At 43.7% G+C, this 23484-nt stretch overlaps 5 protein-coding genes across 5 annotated transcripts; 3 read left to right on the top strand and 2 right to left on the bottom strand.

Moving 5' to 3' along the window:
• Positions 1-1250: 1250 nt before the first annotated feature.
• On the bottom strand, positions 1251-1598 carry LOC117986848 (uncharacterized). Its single transcript, XM_034973773.2, has one exon. The coding sequence runs from the start codon at positions 1485-1487 to the stop codon at positions 1311-1313; it is 177 nt and encodes a 58-aa protein (XP_034829664.1). The 5' UTR covers positions 1488-1598; the 3' UTR covers positions 1251-1310.
• A 2318-nt stretch (positions 1599-3916) lies between these two features.
• LOC117987149 (protein ST7 homolog) lies at positions 3917-7660 on the top strand. The gene is made up of 3 exons (XM_034974111.2): positions 3917-4305; positions 5430-5615; positions 6569-7660. The coding sequence occupies exons 1-3, from the start codon at positions 4162-4164 to the stop codon at positions 7298-7300; spliced, it is 1062 nt and encodes a 353-aa protein (XP_034830002.2). The 5' UTR covers positions 3917-4161; the 3' UTR covers positions 7301-7660.
• Positions 7474-8856, bottom strand: LOC117987150 (eukaryotic translation initiation factor 3 subunit A-like). The gene has a single exon (XM_069502367.1). It carries the CDS (start codon positions 8854-8856, stop codon positions 7474-7476), a length of 1383 nt encoding a protein of 460 aa, XP_069358468.1.
• A 7464-nt stretch (positions 8857-16320) lies between these two features.
• LOC117987151 (serine/arginine repetitive matrix protein 1-like) lies at positions 16321-18902 on the top strand. The gene is made up of 2 exons (XM_034974113.2): positions 16321-16437; positions 17919-18902. The coding sequence occupies exon 2, from the start codon at positions 18051-18053 to the stop codon at positions 18900-18902; it is 852 nt and encodes a 283-aa protein (XP_034830004.1). The 5' UTR covers positions 16321-16437; positions 17919-18050.
• A 536-nt stretch (positions 18903-19438) lies between these two features.
• On the top strand, positions 19439-22656 carry LOC138403129 (KH domain-containing protein 3-like). The gene is made up of 3 exons (XM_069502368.1): positions 19439-20108; positions 20267-20379; positions 22564-22656. Exons 1-3 carry the CDS (start codon positions 19439-19441, stop codon positions 22654-22656), a joined length of 876 nt encoding a protein of 291 aa, XP_069358469.1.
• The last annotated feature ends 828 nt before the right edge of the window (positions 22657-23484 follow it).

The following is a 23484-nucleotide window of genomic DNA, read 5'->3' on the forward strand; positions in this document are numbered from 1 at the left end:
GTACCTACTAGGTGTTCTACGTAAAGGCACAGAATACGTAAAGGTAGGTACCTACTAGGTGTTCTACGTAAAGGCACAGAATACGTAAAGGTTGGTACCTACTAGGTGTTCTACGTAAAGGCACAGAATACGTAAAGGTTGGTACCTACTAGGTGTTCTACGTAAAGGCACAGAATACGTAAAGGTAGGTACCTACTAGGTGTTCTACGTAAAGGCACAGAATACGTAAAGCTTGGTACCTACTAGGTGTTCTACGTAAAGGCACAGAATACGTAAAGGTAGGTACCTACTAGGTGTTCTACGTAAAGGCACAGAATACGTAAAGGTAGGTACCTACTAGGTGTTCTACGTAAAGGCACGGAATACGTAAAGGTAGGTACGGTAGGTAGTGGTACGTTCTACGGTAAGAAAGGAAAGACCTAGGTACCTACCTGCCAAATTTCATGATTCTAGGTCAATGGTTACCTTATAGATTTTCTTGACGGACGGACAGACAGACAACAAAGTGATCCTATAATAGCCCCATTTTCCTTTTGAGGTAACCCTAAAAATTAAAATGTGTTCATCATCATCGTCAATGATAATGATTGTACACTTTTGATTGTCAATTATTGTGGAATTTGTAAGATGATAATAATTGATTACTTACTTACATAAACTTAACTAAAGCTACAAGGTGTAGACTTGTAGGTACCTACTTATGTGCTGAACTGTGCACACAGAAGCACACCCTCGCTTCTTTCAAAGGGGTTGCAGAGTGAGTTATGGAGATGGCTATGTTAGGAGTTTCCGCAAAGGAGATCAGCAGAAGAGCAGAGGTCGCTGACATAACATAGCCCAAAGCATGAGGAAGGTGGTGGTGCTTATTAGGGAAGGGTTTAGTTCAACAGTGCATGTTCACTGGCTATGACGACGTGTGGCACTCAACACACACGCATCCTAAAACAAGCTTTTACAGAAAGACCACTTTGAATTTGATCGATTGAAACTATACCTATTACGTAGGTTTCTATTTATCTGTACAGAATAATTATAAAAGGATAATTAATAGCTGTCCGACAGCGACGTACCTGTCCTCCAGCTTAGAAACTTGACATTTTACCTGTTTTGCTCTACGAGGAATAACCCCACGGACTCCCCCGAGCATGCCCCGCATGTGACCCATTGGTCATTTATTTCAGGATGACTACTACGTGATGTAAAATACTTTAAAGGTGTGCTAAAAGGAAGCAAATGAAAAGTCAGTGAGGTACATCTATAACTTATATTAAACACTAGTCGAACGAACAGAATCACTCGATCCACGGCGGTTACTCCTCGGGCGGCAGGTCCTTGAACTTGGAGCCGTAGTAGGGAATCCTGGTGACGAACACCTTCCAGTCCGTCACGTAGAGCAGCGCGAGGAAGGCGCAGCCGCCGTAGCCCGCCGCCGACGTGGCGAAGCTCGCCGCGATCTCCATCTGCTTCTTGCCCAGTCTGCCCAGCATCTCGGTTCTGAGAATAACTTCAAGCGCTTTTTGTATTACGTAAAAATTTCACGAATAAAAAATCCTTCACCTTCAATGTCCACACCACACTGACAGACCACAGACTAACTTGCACAGAGTACATTGGTCATTGAATATTATTGAATATAGCTAACTTGCTTGTACTACGTAGATAGAGTAATAAAGGTAGAATGAAGTACTGTGTAACCGTATAAGATAGCGATAGCACGACGTAACGATGAATAACATGACAATTATTTCCACTGTTTAGTAGTCAATATTTGTATTAACCGATCAACAATATTTGTATTAAACGTTTTTTATGTGAAAAAAAGTAAATAACTAATGAGAAATACAATTATGCCACGAATTCTCATGGCTTGTTTTGCAACTAAAGTTGCATTCCTCGTAGGTATTCTTGAAAAAAATCGGTTACACGACAAGGGACAAATAATAGGTTAGCTGCGTCTCTGTTTATTACATTAGTAACTTTATCTGTGCTCTCTTTTTAGTGTGCATGAGATAACAAACGTTCCTGAATCTAACTTTATTACTCTATCTACGTTGTACTAAGTACTTGCCTTCGCACTGTCAATGTCAAGTTGACAATTTTAAATATTTATTTTAATTTTGTCATTGGAGTACAACCACAACTCGAAATGTAAGAAGTAGCCGTATTGTGACACTTACTGTTAGAGCGAGATATTTAAATGCATTTAAGCTCTTGTTAGAACGTGACAAAACTGACTATGTGTAAAGATTGGTTGAGATTTTTTTGAATTGGTAACGATTGCTCGTCTTAGGGTACCTCCTAAGCGCTTCTTCGTCTTCCAACCCCCGCTTTTTTGGCGGTCTGAGTGATGTTTCAAAATCTTTCACAAGAGCCTTTGGGTTGCTGTAGGTATCATTAGGATAATATGGTAGTATGTAGGGATGGGGTAGACGAAATGAATGCTAAGCAGATTTGAAACCCACTAGACCATTCGTAAGAGGGGTGGCGACCGACGAGTCGGTTAATGAAGAAGCCCCTTAAGAGGACCAAAATGACAAAATGATTATGTTTTGTCCTTATCACCGTGGCCACTTTTTTTTGTTTGCCAAAATGTATTTAGTACGGTACGTGAGTATTTGACAAACAACGTGAAGTGTAGAAGGAACATAGAAGGAATGAAATTTCACAAGTAAGAAAATCTGCTGAGTGAGAGGGACTGAGCGGGCCACGCTAGTTGCAAATCTGGACATATCTGTGGAGTACAAAGGCTTTCAAACAAGAACAAAACGTTAGTTCTGATTTTCGCCACGCGCCAAGATAGCCTTGTCGCACTGTACTATAGACTAAAAAATAATAATCTCTTGCAAATTTTACTCTGTAGGTAATGTTCTTTTTATTAACCGACTTCAAAAAAAGGAGGAGGTTCTCAATTCGTCGGAATCTTTTTTTTTTTTTTTTTTTTTTTTTTTATTTTTTATGTATGTTCCCCGATTACTCAAAAACGCCTGGACCGATTTTGAAAATTCTTTTTTTGTTTGAAAGGGTATACTTCAAAGTTGGTCCCATTTCAATTTGGTGAAGATCTGATGAACATCTTCGAAGATAGATACTGGAACTCCTCAACGGATAAGAGTAAATTGCTCGCGATCAGTGTAATAGCTTAGTAAACAGTAGATTTTTAACCAGGCATAGCACAATTCCATGGGGCCACTAAAAATTGTGAAATAAAAATTTTTTACAAAAAAAATAAAAACCGACTTCGTTACATAAACACTAAAAATTGAAAAATAATTTAATTTATTACCGAATATATTATGTATACAAGAGTTAATATAGTTCCATAATAATATTTTTTGGGGTCGGTGCCAATGAGGTGCCATTGTGGAGTCCCATAAAAATATGAAGTCTAGACGATTCGCGCAGCTAAAGCTAATTGGCACCGGCACCAAAAAGTATTATTATGGAACTATATTAACTCTTGTATACATAATATATTCGGTAATAAATTAAATTATTTTTCAATTTTTAGTGTTTATGTAACGAAGTCGGTTTTTATTTTTTATTTTTTATTAGACAGCAGAGGCACCTCTTGTCGATTGCGGGAAACCCATAAATCATTATTACAATCTCAATTATTGCGATTGGCTGAATTTGTGCAATTCTTGTTGTAACAATGCATTGTAGCCAATAGTGAGCGAGCATCAACCAATCCGAGCTGATTGCGATCGTGACATTGTAGCTGTCATCTATGATCTACACAATCGCTTCGCTTGATTAGTATCCCTATTAATCTGTGGCTCTACCGCGGTTGTTTGACAGCTACAATGTCACGATCGCAAACATTTCTGATTGGTTAATGCTCGCTCACTATTGGCCACAATGCATTGTTGCAACAAGAATCGCACAAATTCAGCCAATCAGAACAATTGAGAATGTAATAATGATTGATGCAGGTTTTAGACAATCGCACTGCTGTGTTATTGATGTTTAATGGATCCATCAAAACATATTTTATAATTTGATTTTGTTTATTGTACCTTATGAATGAGAAAATGTATTGAAATGCTGGTTTATTGAGTGACAAACTAGTAGAGGCTGTGTTGGGTTTTTACGCATACATTGAGAGTTCTGTTCTGGTGCCTACTGCCTACCTGCTGGACGGGCGGCCGGCGGGTGGCTGCGATGTGGGACTCGTCGACTTTCCTGGGCGCGCTGACGCCGAAGTTCTACGTAGCTCTGACGGGCACCTCGTCGCTCATCTCCGGCCTCATCCTCATCTTCGAGTGGTGGTACTTTCGCAAGTATGGCACCTCATTCATCGAACAGGTCAGTCTGTCAGAATGATTCCTATCGGAACTTTGGACACCGGTGGTGTGCCTTTAACTAGGGATAAATGTATTTTTTCGTACCACTTGCTCAAAAAAGTGACATTCAATGCCACAAAAAGCGTACATAACAATAGTCATTTTTAATCTGTTAAAAACAGGGAAAGAAAATTGTACTGAATTTCATTCATCCCCTAGGGAGAGAATGTGATTTAAATTTGGAATACTTAGGTACCGAAATTTCAAGCGAAATTTATACTAAACTTTTTATTTCATTTTTATTTCATTTTTATTTATTTATTCAGATACAAGATAGCCCTTGACTGCAATCTCACCTAATGGTAAGTGACGATGCAGTCTAAGGTGGGATCGGGCTAACCTGGAAGGAGTATGGCAGATTTTATTAAACCCATACACCTTTGGTTACCATACCGGAACGCTAAATTGCTTGGCGGCACGGCTTTGCCGGTAGGGTGGTAACTAGCCACGGCCGAGGCCTCCCACCAGACAGACAGACTACATTTGGTTTACACCATTGAGTTTGTATATAAAGCATTATACATCTTTTTGAAAAAGGAATACACATTTATTATGCAGTTATGATTATTAAATAAAATTACGAAAACCAACGAGGCCGTATGAGATTGCTTGTTTTCTTCAAACAGGTACATAAACATTAAGTTTATTTTAATTTATTTTTATAAATAAGTTAATGTTCTAGAAATACGTTTAATAAATGCTTATCTCATATTATTATTGTGTTAATTTTTTCGCAAATGGTACGAAAAGTAGAGTATTTACCTCAGTGATAAAGCTGTCTTAGTCTTGGGTGAACTTAAATCCCTCGCTACACTCTGGACTCGTCTTAAATTCACGAGCGAAGTTTTTAACACCCTCGCTACGCTCAGGAGTAAACCTCGAGTCCTTCGTTACGCTCGCGGTTTAAATCTTCACCAGCAACAGAAGACACTGCTTTATCCCCTTGGTTAATATTCTACTATATCTGTACGATCTGAATCGTCGACGATTATTAACAATACTGTATATTATGGGCGAGGTAGGATACTGTTAGTATCGTGGCAGGTGTTGCTGTTTCCCTGTAACGACGTCCATGGTGTGGTGCAGGTGTCGCTGACGCACCTGGGCCCGTGGCTGAGCGGCGCGGGCGACGCGGGCGCGGAGGCGGAGGCCGCGGAGTGCAAGGTGTGGCGCAACCCCATGTCGCTGCTGCGCGGCGCAGAGTACGGCCGCCTGTGGAGCGCCGCCCGCCGCGCGCCGCTCACCTACTACGACATGAACTTGTCCGCACAGGTACTGATGTTAAGGGGTTATAGTACATGACATTAGCTATCAAACGACCCCTAAAGTGCTTACACAAAAGTGTATCGTTTTCGAGTTATTCATTTTTTTATTTTTTTCTTGGTAAATTTTTTTCTTTCTTTCTTCACGACATGGTACAGAACCCTTCGTGTGCGAGCCTGACTCGCACTTGACTGATTTTAAATTACCTTTTGACCTCATTGAAAAATAATCTTCAATGATTGAATGCATTAAACTCGTTTTTACATAGATTCTGATTAAATTTTTTGGCAATAGCATTTGTTAGAATTTTCTACCAGGTCTATTTGTTGTGTAATTTTTTCTTGATTTTATGATTTCTTCTGTAACTTATTTGTACATTGGATCGCTAACGAAACGTAGATGTTTTCAAAATAATCCGCAGGATAAGTGCCGTAGTAATTTTTACAGATGCAAGTTATTCAAAGAATTAAATTTAAAAATCGAAAACTTATACAGTTTTTGGGCTGTAATTTTAAAATGCTTGAAGATTTTTCTTGTTTCATAACTGTTTATTATTGACAAGGATATGTACTAGCAAGAAATAAAAAAAAATCTGATGAAATACGTTGTTCCTTTTTTTTATTAATTTTTAAAGTGGCAAACACCCCTTTACCAAGAAAAAAAAATGAATAACTCGAAAACGATACACTTTTGCATAAGCACTTTAGGTGTTGTTTGATAGCTAATGTTCTGTACTATATATAACCCATTCACAGAGTCGTGTCCTATTTTCCTGTAACCCTGTATAATATTATTTTACAAACCGAACATTTCTTGAGACAATGAATTGAAGAATTGCCAATCTATCTAGCATTCTAATTTCAAAACACCTTTTTTCACAGTGAGCAAAAACTAGTTTGGTTCATTGGCTCTAAACCTTTCCTTGATGTGTGTGTGTGTGTGTGTGTGTGTGTGGGGGGCAGGAGCACCAGGCGTGGTTCGGGCTGGGCGCGGAGGCCGAGGGCGCGGACGGGGCGCTGGCGCGCGCGTGGCGCGAGCGCGAGCCAGCGGCGCGCGTGGCGTGCGCGCGCGCGGCGCTGGCGCTGCGCCCCGACTGCGCCGCCGCGCTGCTGCTGCTGGCCGAGGAGGAGGCGGGCACGGTGGCGGAGGCGGAGCGCGTGCTGCGGCGTGCCTGGCGCGCGGGCGAGGCGGCGCGCGTGGCGGGCGCGCGGCGCGACGCGGCCGTGCTGGCGCACGTGAAGCGGCGCGCCGCCATGTGCGCGCGGCGCCTGGGCCGCCTGCGCGACGCGGCGCGTCTGTTCCGCGAGCTGGCGCGCGACGCGCACCCCGCGCTGGCCGCGCTGCAGCTGCACGAGAACCTGCTGGAGGTGCTGCTGGAGCAGCGCGCGTGGGCAGACGCGCACGCGCTGCTGGCGCGCCTGGACGACGCGCCCGCGCCGCGCTCGGCCGCCGTGGCGTACGGCGCGGCGCTGCTGCGCGCGCGCTGCGCCAGCACGCCGGCGGCGGAGGCGCACGCGCTGCACGCGCTGCGGCGCGCCATCGCCTACAACCCGCACGTGCCCGAGTACCTGCTGGAGCTGCGCGCGCTCACGTTCCCGCCCGAGCACGTGCTGCGGCGCGGCGACAGCGAGGCCGTGGCCTACGCCTTCTGGCACCTGCGCCACTGGCGCGCGGCCGACGGCGCGCTCAGGTAAGACGTGCTCACGTTCCCGCCCGAGCACGTGCTGCGGCGCGGCGACAGCGAGGCCGTGGCCTACGCCTTCTGGCACCTGCGCCACTGGCGCGCGGCCGACGGCGCGCTCAGGTAAGACGTGCTCACGTTCCCGCCCGAGCACGTGCTGCGGCGCGGCGACAGCGAGGCCGTGGCCTACGCCTTCTGGCACCTGCGCCACTGGCGCGCGGCCGACGGCGCGCTCAGGTAAGACGTGCTCACGTTCCCGCCCGAGCACGTGCTTCTGAACAATTCGCCTGCCAATGAAATGAGATACTTATGCCAATTCGTTGTCTTAAATTCAAATAGTTTTGCTTCGCTTTGGTGAAGCGGTGACTGTGTGTGTGCAGGCTGCTGGGCGTGGCGTGGGCGGCGGCCGAGCGCGCGGCCGGGCGCGGCGCGTGGGGCGCGGCGCGCGGCGGCGCGTGCGCGCAGTGCGCCGACCGCGAGCTGCTGCCGGCGCACCACGCGCTGTCCGTGTTCCCGCGCCGCCGCGCGCCCGCGCTGCTGCCGCTGGCCGCCGCGCTGTGCGCCGCCACCGCGCTGCTGGCGCTGCTGGCGCACCGCTGGCCGGCGCAGGCCGCGCCCCACGCGCTCGACCCGCGCCGCCTGTAGCCGCCGCATCCTCACAGACGACACCGACCGCGAGCTGCTGCCGGCGCACCACGCGCTGTCCGTGTTCCCGCGCTGCTGCCGCTGGCCGCCGCGCTGTGCGCCGCCACCGCGCTGCTGGCGCTGCTGGCGCACCGCTGGCCGGCGCAGGCCGCGCCCCACGCGCTCGACCCGCGCCGCCTGTAGCCGCCGCATCCTCACAGACGACACCGACCGCGAGCTGCTGCCGGCGCACCACGCGCTGTCCGTGTTCCCGCGCTGCTGCCGCTGGCCGCCGCGCTGTGCGCCGCCACCGCGCTGCTGGCGCTGCTGGCGCACCGCTGGCCGGCGCAGGCCGCGCCCCACGCGCTCGACCCGCGCCGCCTGTAGCCGCCGCATCCTCACAGACGACACCGACCGCGAGCTGCTGCCGGCGCACCACGCGCTGTCCGTGTTCCCGCGCTGCTGCCGCTGGCCGCCGCGCTGTGCGCCGCCACCGCGCTGCTGGCGCTGCTGGCGCACCGCTGGCCGGCGCAGGCCGCGCCCCACGCGCTCGACCCGCGCCGCCTGTAGCCGCCGCATCCTCACAGACGCCACCGACCGCGAGCTGCTGCCGGCGCACCACGCGCTGTCCGTGTTCCCGCGCTGCTGCCGCTGGCCGCCGCGCTGTGCGCCGCCACCGCGCTGCTGGCGCTGCTGGCGCACCGCTGGCCGGCGCAGGCCGCGCCCCACGCGCTCGACCCGCGCCGCCTGTAGCCGCCGCATCCTCACAGACGACACCGACCGCGAGCTGCTGCCGGCGCACCACGCGCTGTCCGTGTTCCCGCGCTGCTGCCGCTGGCCGCCGCGCTGTGCGCCGCCACCGCGCTGCTGGCGCTGCTGGCGCACCGCTGGCCGGCGCAGGCCGCGCCCCACGCGCTCGACCCGCGCCGCCTGTAGCCGCCGCATCCTCACAGACGCTCGATAGGCGATAGTATTATAGTATAGATAATGTACTACCGATGTACGATTATGATAAGTAAATAAAAATATATTTTATGTTGTGACAACAATAAAATATAACTGCAATCATTCGCTCGTTTCGTTTTTTACTTCCTTTAATGCTAAGCAGCTTACGTTGTTGTACGTACAACAACAGTTGTTGCTGTACCTACGTACAACAACAGTTGTTGTTGCGACAGGAGAGCAAACGTGCCGAGTTCGAATCCCGAGCAAGGTTGTTGTAACTCATAGTTACTGCAATCGTAACCGTATGAATTTTTAAAAATCTTATTTTGAGGTTATGTTTTTGTAATTTTTTTTGATATCATGAACATAATGGAGTTGGGAGGAGGGAAGAGACCCCTAACCATAGTGGGTGGTCTCTCCTCGTCGATCGGGGCCCGGCGACGACTTTTTTCTGGGTGGTAAAAAAAGAAATAACCTACGAAAGGGATGGCGGGGTCTTACAGACCCCGCCATCCCCTTCTGTTAAGTAATACCTTATATTAAGGGGTATCTAAATCACCCCTATGTATGTTCAGCGATTTTCAGTAGTTTAGGAGCTATGAATTTTTTTATGATTTTTTTTTTTTTAATCTCTATGTAGAACGTTCTTGGACAATTTTTTTATGTGGTAATTAGTAACCATGAACTTAAGTATGACCTTAAAAATTACGATTTAAATGGAACATGACTAAAATTTTATCAAAAGTTCAAAATAATTGTTCGAGCGCAGTAGTTACAAAACTTCAAGACAAAAAGATTAAAAAATGGCGCCAATGGCATGATTTCTGTTCAAGACATTCGCCTGCAATAATAGTGCGAGCAATAGCGCAAGAACTTTATTGGCTATTTTTCTACAACAGGACATTTCTCTTCGTATTATTGTTGGTTTGGTGTGACGTGTCCCGGAATTGTCTCCAGTTTTTAATTAATTAAATAAGTGTTTAAGTTCAGTTCCTGTATTTTACTGACCTCTAACACCCATTAAATACAATTTCTAAAAACTTTTATGGACCACTTTAGAACCTAAAAAATGTAAACGGTCTCCAAAGTAAATGAGTGACTTTTTAAATTCAAAATTAATCATGAAATTTTCTTTAAATTATGAAAAATTCACGAGAATTAAAAAGAATATACTTCATTCATTTAAAGGTTTTTATGGTTCCATATCAGAAGGGTGCCAATGGGACCCTATTACTAAGCCTCCGCTGTCCGTCCGTCCATCCGTCCGTCTGTCTGTCAGCGGGCTGCATTTTTTTTTTTTTTTTTATTAGTCCACAAAACTGACTACAATTATTGTATGATAACTGATAGAAATTAATTTATTTCCTTTGCCTTTAAAAATATCTAGTCTATCTAAGCGAATCTATGGTAATAGAGTAAAGAGTTAGTTTAAGATATTTAAGAAAAATAAAGTTGTCTGTGGTCTATTGGACGCCAAGTAAAATGGTTTCATTTTAATGATCCGTAAAATTAAAAACTAATATACAATAAAACTCAACATGGTAGCAGACCAGTGGTTCCGATAAACGTAAAAATAAATAATAAAACACCTATACCGTAAAAATAATAAACATAAAACTGTGTAAGAAAAAGTTGTGAGTTGTGAAAACTCGTGAAAACCAAAATGGAGGAAAAAGACGAAATTTCTCGTATACAAAGGCTTACAAATGAAAAAACGTTTACCTTATGGAAATTTCAAATAGATATTCATCTCCGAAGTACTGATTTGTATGAAATCACACTTGATCCGACAGACAAAACGTACACCTCCAAAGAAGAAATAAAAAAAGATGCCCAAGCTAAAAAAATTATCACCAGTACAGTTGACCGTAAACACCTACCATTATTACTATCATGCAGTACTGCATCTCAAATGTATAACAAGCTATGCTTTATCTTCGAAAAGAAAAGTGACCAACAAAAATGTAATACTTTACAAGAATTCTTCCAATATTCTTATAACAAACAACATGATATGACCTTCCATATTAGCTCGCTTGAAAACATAGCATACCAACTGAATTGTCTTGGTGAACAAATAAATGAAAACATGCTCATTTCAAAAATTCTGTCCACATTACCTGAGCAGTACAATAGCTTCATAACAGCATGGGAATCAACTATAACCTCTGACAAAACTATTAACAATTTAATTTCAAGAATATTAGCTGAAGAAAAGCGCTTGTCAAACACGAATAATACTGAAAATGTTGCATTTAAAGCCTATAATAAAAACAATAACAATAGAAAGTTCAAATCTTGCAAATTTTGTCATAAAAATAATCACTTAGAAAAAGACTGCTTTCATAAAAACAAGAAACCTTTTGCACTGTCTGTAAGAAGAACAATCATCAAGAAAAAGATTGCTTCTGGAAAAAGAAACAAGTATCTTTTCTGGCCGTCAATGAAAATTTCATAATCGATTCAGGCTGTACCAGTCACATGACAAATAACGACTTAATATTACATAATAAAAAACAATGTGAAATAGAAATAAAAACCGCAGAAAAGAATAACACAATAACAGCAAGTAATATAGGCACAATAGAAACTAAAAACTGCAACTTTGATGATGTGCTTTATGTTCCAAAACTTGAAAAAAACTTACTGTCAGTTAATGCTATAACGGAGAAAGACGGAGTTGTCATATTCACAAAAGATAATGTTATTATTAAAAAGGACGATGAAATAATACTACAAGGCGAAAAAAATATTAAAGGTTTATATAACATAAATATCAACACAAATACTGAAGAAAATGTCTTGATTTCATATAAAAAAGAAACAGCTGAAGAGTGGCACCGTAGATATGGCCATCCTGGAAAAGAAACATTGAAAAATATTATTAAATCAGTAAATGGCATAAATATAACAAGTCAGGAAATAGATACACTTACCTCTACTTGTGACATATGTATGAAGGCAAAACAAACAAGAATACCATTTCATACTAGACAAAAATCTGAAAGAAAATTACATACAATACACACAGATGTGTGTGGGCCGATTTCACCCATAACGTGGGATGAAAAGAAATATATATTAACATTTATTGATGACTATACAAATTATACTCAAGTCTATCTATTATCTAATAAAAGTGAAGTATTTATGTATTTAAAACAATACGTTCAAGAAATGGAAAGACACACAAACCAAAAAATCAGCATCATACGCTGCGATGGTGGTGGAGAATATTCTAGTAATAACCTGAAAGAATGGTGTAAAAACAAAGGTATAAAAATAGACTATACAATACCCTACAGTCCACAACTTAACGGCAAAGCTGAACGTTTTAACCGCACCTTGATGGAGAAAGCACGAGCTATGCTATATGAATCTAACCTAGAATTTGAAATGTGGGGCGAAGCTGTACTGTCAGCAACCTACTTGTTAAACAGAACTCCACGAGATAATCAAACACTAACTCCAATAGAAATGTGGTCAAATAAAAAACCAAATGTGACAAATATTCAAATATTCGGTTCAGAAGTCTATACAAAAATATTAAAACCCCTAAAAAAATTAGACGAGAGAAGTGAAAAACTTATAATGATTGGATACGCTCCGACTGGATATAGACTCTGGAATTCTGAAAACAGAGAAATAATAATAAGAAGAGATGTCAAATTTGTTCAAAGCAAAAAAGAAGTAAAAAGTAATAACCTAGAAAATGATGAAGATATAGTTGAATTAACTCATAGCTCATTACAAAATAAAGAAAATATGGAAAAAGAAATAGAAGAAGTTATGAATGAAGAAAACACTAAGAACAATGAAACAACACAGACACAAACAGACAATGAAATCCAAAAAATATATGAAGAAGAACCAAAAACAAATGAAGAAGAAATAAATATACCCGATGACATAACAGATACAAATCAGGATGATGACAATACAGAAAGTTCAAAAGGTAAAAGACAACGAAAACCACCGCAAAGATATGAAGATTATGTTATGATTACATATAGTGAAGCAATTAGTGGTAAAGACAAACATAAATGGCAAGAGGCTATTGAAGATGAAAAGAATTCTTTGATTAAAAATGAAGTTTGGAAAATTGTAAGTGAAGAAGAGACTAAAGGAAAAAAGATTCTAAGTAATAAATGGGTATTAAAGATTAAAGATGATGGCACATACAAAGCTCGTCTTGTGATCAGAGGATTTGAGCAAAGAGAGGGAATTGACTATAATGAGATTTTCAGTCCAGTAATAAACAGTAGTCCTTTAAGAATGATTTTAGCAATTGCTGCTCTAAACAATTTAAAAATCAAAACATTTGATATTAAAACTGCATTTTTATATGGCAGATTGGACAATGAAGAAATCTATATGTATCCACCTGAGGGAATGAATATTAACGGTATATGCAAATTAGAGAAAGCCCTGTATGGCATGAAACAAGCTCCTCTTAAGTGGAATAAAACATTTACAAATTATTTGAACAGTCAAGGTTTATTACAACTTAAAACAGAACCATGTATTTTCAAAAATGAGGAAAATTCAATATTTTTAGGCATCCATGTAGATGATGGAATAGTAATTGGGAAAGATGAAAAAGAAATAGACACAATAATAAGAAAAATAGGAAACAGATTTATAACTAAAGTAGATAACAACCCAAAAAAGTACCTTGGTATGGAAATAATACAAAAGGAAGATGAGTTAAACTTAAAACAAGAAAATTTTATAGAAAACCTCTTAAACGATTATAATATGATGGAAACAAAAATATCACAGATACCAATAGAATCGAGTAAAGTAATAGAATCACCAAAGAACACTAAATTTCCTTACAGAGAACTACTCGGAAGTTTAACATACATTTCAAATAAAACTAGACCCGACATAAGTTTTGCTGTTAACTACTGCAGCAGAAAAGTAGAAAACCCAACCGATCAAGATGTACACAATTTGAAACAGATATTGAAATATCTCAAAGGATCTAAAGAGAAAGGTCTTATTTACAAGAAAGAGAAACAAGATATCGAACTAACAGCATATTGTGACTCAGACTATGCTGGAGATTCTGAAACAAGGAGAAGCACAACGGGATATATAATATTCCTGAGCAACTGCCCAGTAACATGGTGCACGAGACGTCAACCTATAGTAGCACTTTCTAGCACTGAGGCTGAATACATTGCCGCAGCTGAATGTTGCAAAGAACTATTATACTTAAAATCAGTGATTCAAGAACTCTTGGACTTAACTAGTGTTAAAGTGACAGTGTTTATAGACAATCAAAGTGCAATTAGACTAATTGAGAATGGAGTTATAAATAGACGTTCCAAACACATAGACGTTCGATTCAAATTTATCCATGAAAAAGTGAAAAACAGTGATCTGATGATAAAATATTGTCCAACTAGTGAACAAACAGCTGACATTTTTACTAAAGTACTAACCAGAATCAAATTTAATTATCATGCTAATAAGATTGTTGTATAAATTAAATTCTGTGTTTAAAATTTAAAAATATTGCTTAAAACTTAATTCAAAGTAGGAATTCTATATAACTTTTGTTTTAATCTAAAATTGTATAACTTTATCTTAAGAATGTTTTAGTAATAAGTAATAACTTAGTAAATGTAGTAACTAAACTAAAAACTATGTATAAGGAAAATAAAACAACTTTTTGTTTATATAATTGTCATTTAATAAATAAGTGAAAAAACCAACATTGTTAAAATTTTGAATAAGTAATTTCTGTGTAACTTAGTATAAAAGAAAAAAATTGTTTTTGTGTTAAAAAAGAAAATTGTGTAAAAGACAAAGGAAACAAAATTAGGGGAGTGTGATAGAAATTAATTTATTTCCTTTGCCTTTAAAAATATCTAGTCTATCTAAGCGAATCTATGGTAATAGAGTAAAGAGTTAGTTTAAGATATTTAAGAAAAATAAAGTTGTCTGTGGTCTATTGGACGCCAAGTAAAATGGTTTCATTTTAATGATCCGTAAAATTAAAAACTAATATACAATAAAACTCAACAATAACAAGTTAATAGATATACAGAAATATTAGTTGTTAATTGTGTCTACTAGATGTGGACGTGGCATGCGTTTAGGTGGTACAATAACTACAGCGCAACAAACACACTTATCAAAACAAACTAAACAAGAACAAAACTTGTACAAATAGTTTCTAACAAACAAAAAGAAAGTTAACTTACAACTAACAATTCACAGATTTCCTAACTTACTAACTTATCAAGGTAGGTACTTAATTTATTACAATTTACTAACTTATCAAGGTACTTAATTTATTTTTTATTGTGGGTATACTGTCACAGAAGATATCTATAACATCTCTATAACAATTTGCAAGGAATTGCATTCTATATAGCGGACTATGATGTCCGAGATTGGTCTTGGCTTGAGGCAAACAGAAAGTCTTACGATTGTGTAAGCGGCTACGGTCACGAGGCACAACGAACTTTAAGCGTTCAAGTAATTCAGGTGCATCAATGAGACCCTTCATTAGCTTTGCCAGAAAAATGACATCCGCAATCTTTCTACGATCCTTTAGCGATTTCATTTTATAGTAAGAGAGACGAGAATCATACGAAAACAATTTGTTACATTTGAAGTCCTTGTAAGACAGATGGTATAGAAACCGTTTTTGAATTCGTTCTATTCTATCGAAATTAATTTGATACCCTGGACTCCATACCGTGCTGCAATATTCAAGGATGCTACGGACAATTCTATTGAAGACGAGAATAGATAAACTGGGATCCTTAAATATTTTCATTTGTCTGAAGACTAGTCCAGATATCTTTGATGCTTTCGATGTTATTTGCTCGATATGTGGACGAAAACTTAAAGCGGAGTCTACAATTACACCAAGGTCTCTCATACTGTAAACTTCCTTAAGAATAACCTCGTTTATTTTATAGACACAGTCTAACGGATTTTTTCTTCTGGTGAATTTAATGTGGAAACACTTTTCAATATTTAAGGACATACCATTATTGGTGCACCAAGAGTGAACAGCATCAATATCATTTTGTAGTGTTGTTACGTCAGCTTGGCTGTTAATAGTTTTGTAAATTTTCATATCGTCTGCAAACATTTTGAATTTAGAATTTAACTTGAGTGCCAAATCATTTATAAAAATTAAAAAGAACGTGGGACCTAGATGTGATCCTTGAGGTACTTACATTTGAGCTAATTTAGGTACTTACATTGCGGTCATTTTGAAATTTTTATTATACCTATGTGAATATAAATAATTCACCACAGTGCACTATGTATACGTAGTACACAGAGTACTCACAGCGCTGCTAACTCCCCGGAAGGCTTGCAAGCAACAGGGTGTAATTACGACTCGTCCGGCGGCGTGCGGCGGTGCGGCGCGGCGGCGGCGCGCAGCAACAGCAGAACAGCAGTGTCGCGAGTCGCGCCGCCCGCCGAGGACACGTCGCTCGTTGCTGCGGCGCGCGGCGGAACCCGCGGAGTTCCACTTACGTTACGAAAACTTACTGATGAAAACTTTATTTATTACGTATTATTTATTGCTGTATTATTTATTATAAGGTTGTTTATGTTTATAAAAATGTATTTCGATGATAAAATGAAAAAGTTTCACAAACTTTTTCAATGTTGTAACTAATAGTTAATAATGATTGGTACTACATTAGTTACCTACGAGACGACACTGGACAAGTTTGTGAAACGATAAGTAGGTAAGTACTTACTAAATAATAATTTTTGTTTAAAACTTTTAGTAGGTAGGTATCTACTCGGCTCGTTTATCGTCTAGTTACTAAACATTTCAGATTAAAAAAATATTTTTTAAAAATAAAATTGGTACCCATATTATTACTAGTTACTACCCATATTACAAATGCGAAAGTGTGTTTGTTTATTGGTTTGTAGGTTTGTCCTTTAATCACGTCACAACGGTGCAACGGATTGACGTGATTTTTTGCATTGGTGTAGATGATAAAGACCTGGAGAGTGACATAGGCTACTTTTAATCCCGGAAAATCAAGAGTTCCCACGGGATTTGTAAACCTAATTCTACGCGGATGAAGTCGCGGGCATCAGCTAGTTTGAAATAATATAAGAATTTCAGAAAATTTAAAAAAAAAAAAAATTTTTGCTGTGCCAAAAATGAAGCGCGAATGAATGAATGAAGCATAAGTTTGACGTTACTACATTTAAAGTTTTCACCATAATAATATGTAAGTACTACTCGGGCCTTGCATTGTAGTTTGTTGACGAGTCGCAAGGATCTAGGTACCTATATATGTAAGTACTACTCGGGCCTTGCATTGTAGTTTGTTGACGAGTCGCAAGGATCTAGGTACCTATATATGTAAGTACTACTCGGGCCTTGCATTGTAGTTTGTTGACGAGTCGCAAGGATCTAGGTACCTATATATGTAAGTACTACTCGGGCCTTGCATTGTAGTTTGTTGACGAGTCGCAAGGATCTAGGTACCTATATATATAGCGTTTAAACAAATATCCACGCATAAATAAATCATTTATTTTCAATAATTTACTTTTACATCGTATCGGAAAACCCTTGGGAAAATCTAAACATGCGCCTGAAGAAGAATAATAGCAACGGTGCATGCACGTAATTGCTCATTCATTCATGATAAGCACCGGAGTCCGGAACTCGCAGCCTGGCGTGGCTAGGCGTGGCGTGGCGTGGCGTGGCTAGGCGTGGCGTGGCGCCACGCGGGCGGAGTGCTGGATGAGACTCGATTGGGCGCGCCAAGTGCTCGGCCTACCAGAGTAGGAAATCTGTTGTCCCAAAATTTCACGGGCCATTTCAGACTCAATAATTTGGTAGATCTATGCATGAATAAGTAATTTATATTTATGGTGAATAATATTGTACTATTGACGGGTATAAAGTACGAACAGAAGAGTAGGTAGTGAGTAGTGAGTAGTGAGTAGGTCGACTTGTGATTTTTAATTCACTTTTGAAGTCTTGTTGGTTTTTTTTTTTTTTTTTTTTGGTGGATACCTACCGTGTATAAATTGAACGTGCGAACACTAAGGTAGAGAGATGAGTGCGAAAAAGTATAGTGAAGTGTTAAAGTACGTATAGGTGAGAGTGGTCGGAGTGGTCGGAGTGGTCGGAGTGGTCGGAGTGGTCGGAGTCGGAGGCCGGATGCGCGGCCGCGCGCGCGATGGCGGCGCGCCGCCTCGTGCTCAACGGGCTCACGGCGGAGGTGTCGCGCGGCGCGGCCGACGTGGGCGGTGTGGGCGGTGTGGGCGGTGTGGGCGCAGCGCGCGCGCAGCCCGCGTCGCCCGAGTTCTACCACGAGCTGGAGCTGTACCGCCAGCTGCTGGCGCTGCCCGAGGCGCCGCGCCGCAGCCGCACGCCCGACCCGCCGCCGCCCCGCAGACATGGTGCGTACTGCGTCCTTGTCGCTGCAGCTGTACCGCCAGCTGCAGGCGCCGCGCCGCAGCCGCACGCCCGACCCGCCGCCGCCCCGCAGACATGGTGCGTACTGCGTCCTTGTCGCTGCAGCTGTACCGCCAGCTGCAGGCGCCGCGCCGCAGCCGCACGCCCGACCCGCCGCCGCCCCGCAGACATGGTGCGTACTGCGTCCTTGTCGCTGCAGCTGTACCGCCAGCTGCAGGCGCCGCGCCGCAGCCGCACGCCCGACCCGCCGCCGCCCCGCAGACATGGTGCGTACTGCGTCCTTGTCGCTGCAGCTGTACCGCCAGCTGCAGGCGCCGCGCCGCAGCCGCCCGCCCGACCCGCCGCCGCCCCGCAGACATGGTGCGTACTGCGTCCTTGTCGCTGCAGCTGTACCGCCAGCTGCAGGCGCCGCGCCGCAGCCGCACGCCGGACCCGCCGCCGCCCCGCAGACATGGTGCGTACTGCGTCCTTGTCGCTGCAGCTGTACCGCCAGCTGCAGGCGCCGCGCCGCAGCCGCACGCCCGACCCGCCGCCGCCCCGCAGACATGGTGCGTACTGCGTCCTTGTCGCTGCAGCTGTACCGCCAGCTGCAGGCGCCGCGCCGTCACGATGAGCCGTCACGATGAGCCGTCACCATGAGCAGCAGAAGTCCGCACCTCGGGTCAGCACGAGCCGATACGTGACTTGTCATCTAAACGATTTGCAAATATTCACCTTTTTGATTGACGCGTTGCAAAACTGTTTTTTATTATTTATAGACTAGCGGTTAGCGCTTGGCTGCAATCAGATTTATTGGCAAGTGATGATGCAGCCCAAGATGGAGCGCTCGCCTCGAAGATGCATATTCACTCTTGACTCGAAGGTACCTATATTAAAATTCTAAAAAGTGCTGCCGGAACGGCGTTCCGAAGAGCCGAAGCCGAACCACATCGTATGTGTTCGTGCCATTTCGATTACGTACGGGTGCAGATCTTGCGATGCCTTGCAGACTGCAGTACGAGAAAAGAAAGGTGATGGAGAAGCTAGGCTAGGAAAAAAGTTCTCGGGTACATTCTCCAAAATATATCCTGCAGAATACAGATAGATAGACAAACTAAGATGCGTCACCGATGAGCCGTCCAGCGCGATGCGGACGGCCCGTCCAATCCAATGCATCAGCGCGACGCGGACGGCCCGTCCAATCCAATGCATCAGCGCGACGCGGACGGCCCGTCCAATCCAATGCATCAGCGCGATGCGGACGGCCCGTCCAATCCAATGCATCAGCGCGACGCGGACGGCCCGTCCAATCCAATGCATCAGCGCGACGCGGACGGCCCGTCCAATCCAATGCATCAGCGCGACGCGGACGGCCCGTCCAATCCAATGCATCAGCGCGACGCGGACGGCCCGTCCAATCCAATGCATCAGCGCGACGCGGACGGCCCGTCCAATCCAATGCATCAGCGCGACGCGGACGGCCCGTCCAATCCAATGCATCAGCGCGACGCGGACGGCCCGTCCAATCCAATGCATCAGCGCGACGCGGACGGCCCGTCCAATCCAATGCATCAGCGCGACGCGGACGGCCCGTCCAATCCAATGCATCAGCGCGACGCGGACGGCCCGTCCAATCCAATGCATCAGCGCGACGCGGACGGCCCGTCCAATCCAATGCATCAGCGCGACGCGGACGGCCCGTCCAATCCAATGCATCAGCGCGACGCGGACGGCCCGTCCAATCCAATGCATCAGCGCGACGCGGACGGCCCGTCCAATCCAATGCATCAGCGCGACGCGGACGGCCCGTCCAATCCAATGCATCAGCGCGACGCGGACGGCCCGTCCAATCCAATGCATCACAACCTGCTCGTCGCTACTTCTCATTCGTGATCATTTCACACTAATATGTTTATTTAGAAGCGGAATGAGCCCAGATCAATGCAACCTCTCCAGTTGCCAGAGAAGAGTATAGCTTGTGTGTGTGTGTGTGCGCAGAGTCGGGCGCGCGGCGCTGTCGCACGCCGGCGCCGCGCAGCGCGTCCGCCACGCTGCCCGCGCGCGCGCTGCACGCCGCGCACGCCGCGCACGCCGCGGCCAGGCCGGCCCGGGTGAGTACCCTACACTTGCCTACTAAATATATTCAAACAAACTGAATAACACCTTAAAAAATAATAGCAATGACACTAATATACATGATTTCTAATTATTGTCTCATGACATAATAATAAGCTAAAGGTTAACCCTTAACCCTTCGAGCCCGTATACCTGTAGCCTGCAGCAATCAGCAATCAGCAATCAGCAATGATAACTTAATAAATAATTGTTATTTCAACTTAGTATAGTATAGCTATATAGATATACATATTTTTTTTAACCAATGACTGTTGCCAAAAATATGTTTGGTGTGTAGTGTAGTGTAGTGTAGTGTAGTCGTCTGTCGTAGATACACCAACGCCACTACATAGCTAACATGCGAAAGAAGTGCAACTTTGTTTGTATTCGTACCTGGCACATTATCTGTGGCTGGCGTTTTGACCTACCTGACCTAACTATAGCCCAAATCGATATCGATTTTGAAAGAATGAATTCTTTCGATTCGAAGATCAATAGTAAAAAGAATGGAAATAGCGTCCACTTGAGATCCTTCTTATGGTTCCGTACCGGAAGGGTGCCAACGGGACCCTATAGCTATTGAGCTGAGCTACTGAGCCTCCGTCCGTCCATCCGTCAGCGGGATGTATCTCGTGAACCGTAATAGGTAGAGTTGAAACTTGAAATTTTCACAGAATATGTATTTCTATTGTCACTATAACAACAAATAATAAAAATTTAGAAATGGCAGCCATAAAAATAAAGAAATAAAAAGTATGAAGTAGGTATTTGTTGTACGATGGTGCGGAACCCTTCGTGCGAGTCAGACTCGCATTTGACCGATTACCACAGCAGTAGGTAGACGTAAGTAGCTAAGCCAGTGATAACTCGCGATGCAAGCCCTCGACTGTTGTTACAATTTGAAACTCATTTGGCGGATAATATCGCGTCACCGATCGCTCCGCTCCGTGTCGCGCCGCTCCGCTCCGTGTCGCGCCGCTCCGCTCCGCTGCGTGCCCTCCTGCGCCGCGATAAGCACCGGCTCTAGGGCAGGAAATTAGCATCCCGTAATGGCGGCATTATGACGACGCTACGAGTTGCTATTCCGCTCCGAGTAATGATGTTCTCAGCGTGTTAGGTTTCTTGAATCAGCTCCTGAGGGTTGCCTCGTGGTTTCATCGTCCGCGTCGCTTTAGGTTTTGTAAAATCCCGTGGGAATTGTTTGATTTTCCGGAATAACAGCCATATATGCCACTCGCCAGCCTTTCAACTATATATCTACGTAGGTATAATATTTTATCGATGCAAAAGATTACGCCGATCCGTTGCTCCGTTGCGGCGTGATCCGAGGACAAACAAACTAACCATTAAATGACAGTAGGATGGTAGGTAGGTACTACTCGTGCGCCATAAGTTGAGACCTGGGGGCGGTGACGCCACAGACGCGTGGTTGTACTGTAGACAAAAATCGGAGCGCGTCGTCGTTGCGTGACGTAAGCAAGTACGAGACTAAGATGTTAAAAAAATGGCGTTGTACAATACAGTACAACACGGGAGCTTGAGGGAAGTTACAGGGCAAGCGGGCGGAGGGCGGAGGGTTGCATTCCAGGCGAGTCTCAACTTGTGGCGCACGGGTAGTACTGATATTATATTAATTTACTTCATATTACTGTACTAGCTGACCCGCCCGGCTTCGCTCGGGTGGAATTTATAAATCAAGGTGGGGATTGAATTTCCTAAAATCCTAAAACACGTATTTTTTCAATTGTGACCGAAAACCCACAAACCAATTTTCATGCAAATAACTTGAAAAATGACGGACTTCCATACAAACTTTCATCGCCTATTTAACCCACTTAGGGATGGAATTTCAAAAAATCCGTTCTTAGTGGATACCTACTCTTTACAAAGAACACACCCTCCAAATTTCATGTCTCTAGGACCAGCGGTTTAGGCTGTGCGTTGATATATATGTCAGTCAGTCAGTCAGGACTTTGAATTTTATATATTTAGATGAATTGTGTTGTTAAATCACACTGCAGCACGCTAAGACGTTCATGTCACAATGGTAGGTATATCGCATGGACCAAGAATACATTCGTGGTATATCGTAAAGTAAACCTACAACTAATGTGAGTGAGCGTTCATTTGTCGGACACGTTTTGCCGATCAAAGCTTAGGTATCTATCTATATGTACTAGCAGCAGCAGCAGCAGCAGCAGCAGCAGCAGTGGCGCTGTTGCTTCAGTGTCGGCGGAAACCGGAAACCGGAAACACATAGTTCAAAACCATAAACGGTACACAAGTATATTTGATGTGCAAATAACGTGATACGTGAATGTTTAGTGCAAGTTTTCACACAAAACTCTAAATTGCCTGGCGAAGAGTCAACTATCCTTGATCCTTAGTTGTATTCTCTAACCTCAAGGCCACCCTGGCGCCTCGAGATTACTAAGTATTAATTAATCTAAATAGGTACCTACATTGCATGATTCGTATCGAATAGCCAGGGAAAGGAAGCGAGACGGTCTCACAGTGAGAGCCCCCTCCCCCCTCCGCCCTCCCAAGCTACAAGCCATTCAAGATATTTCAAATTTATTACATGTTATAATGTGCTTTTGGGAATATTTTATTCGAGATAGCGTGTTCTAATTTCCTTTCTAGCGCCCCATTATGTGTACAAGAGTTATTGTAGTTCTATTTTTAGTAACATTTTTTGGAGTCGGTGCCAATTGTGCGCGCACACAAACCATCTATGCTCATTTTACTCTGTGGCGACGTGACGCGAGACAGTCGCCGCTCTGTGACGAACATTGACGTTTGACGGTTCTTTGTTTTTCTCTCTGTTGGAAGTGGTTGGAAGCTAAATGAAATAATATGTAATTCTCGTTATAAATTGTTGCAAACTTAATGCAAATTAAACAAATCTCCATGTAATTCAAGTCTTTAAATCACGAAACAACTCCAAACCCGACGTGATGCGCCTTCACCAATGAGGTGCCAATGTGGAGTCATAAAACAATAAATGAAGAGTAGATAAACGGTTTGTGCGGCTAATTGGCACCGGCTCCAAAAAATGTTACTATAGAACTACAATAACTCTTGTATACGTAATATATTAG

Source organism: Maniola hyperantus, chromosome 12 (genome assembly GCF_902806685.2).
Source record: "Maniola hyperantus chromosome 12, iAphHyp1.2, whole genome shotgun sequence".
Lineage (NCBI taxonomy): Eukaryota > Metazoa > Arthropoda > Insecta > Lepidoptera > Nymphalidae > Maniola > Maniola hyperantus.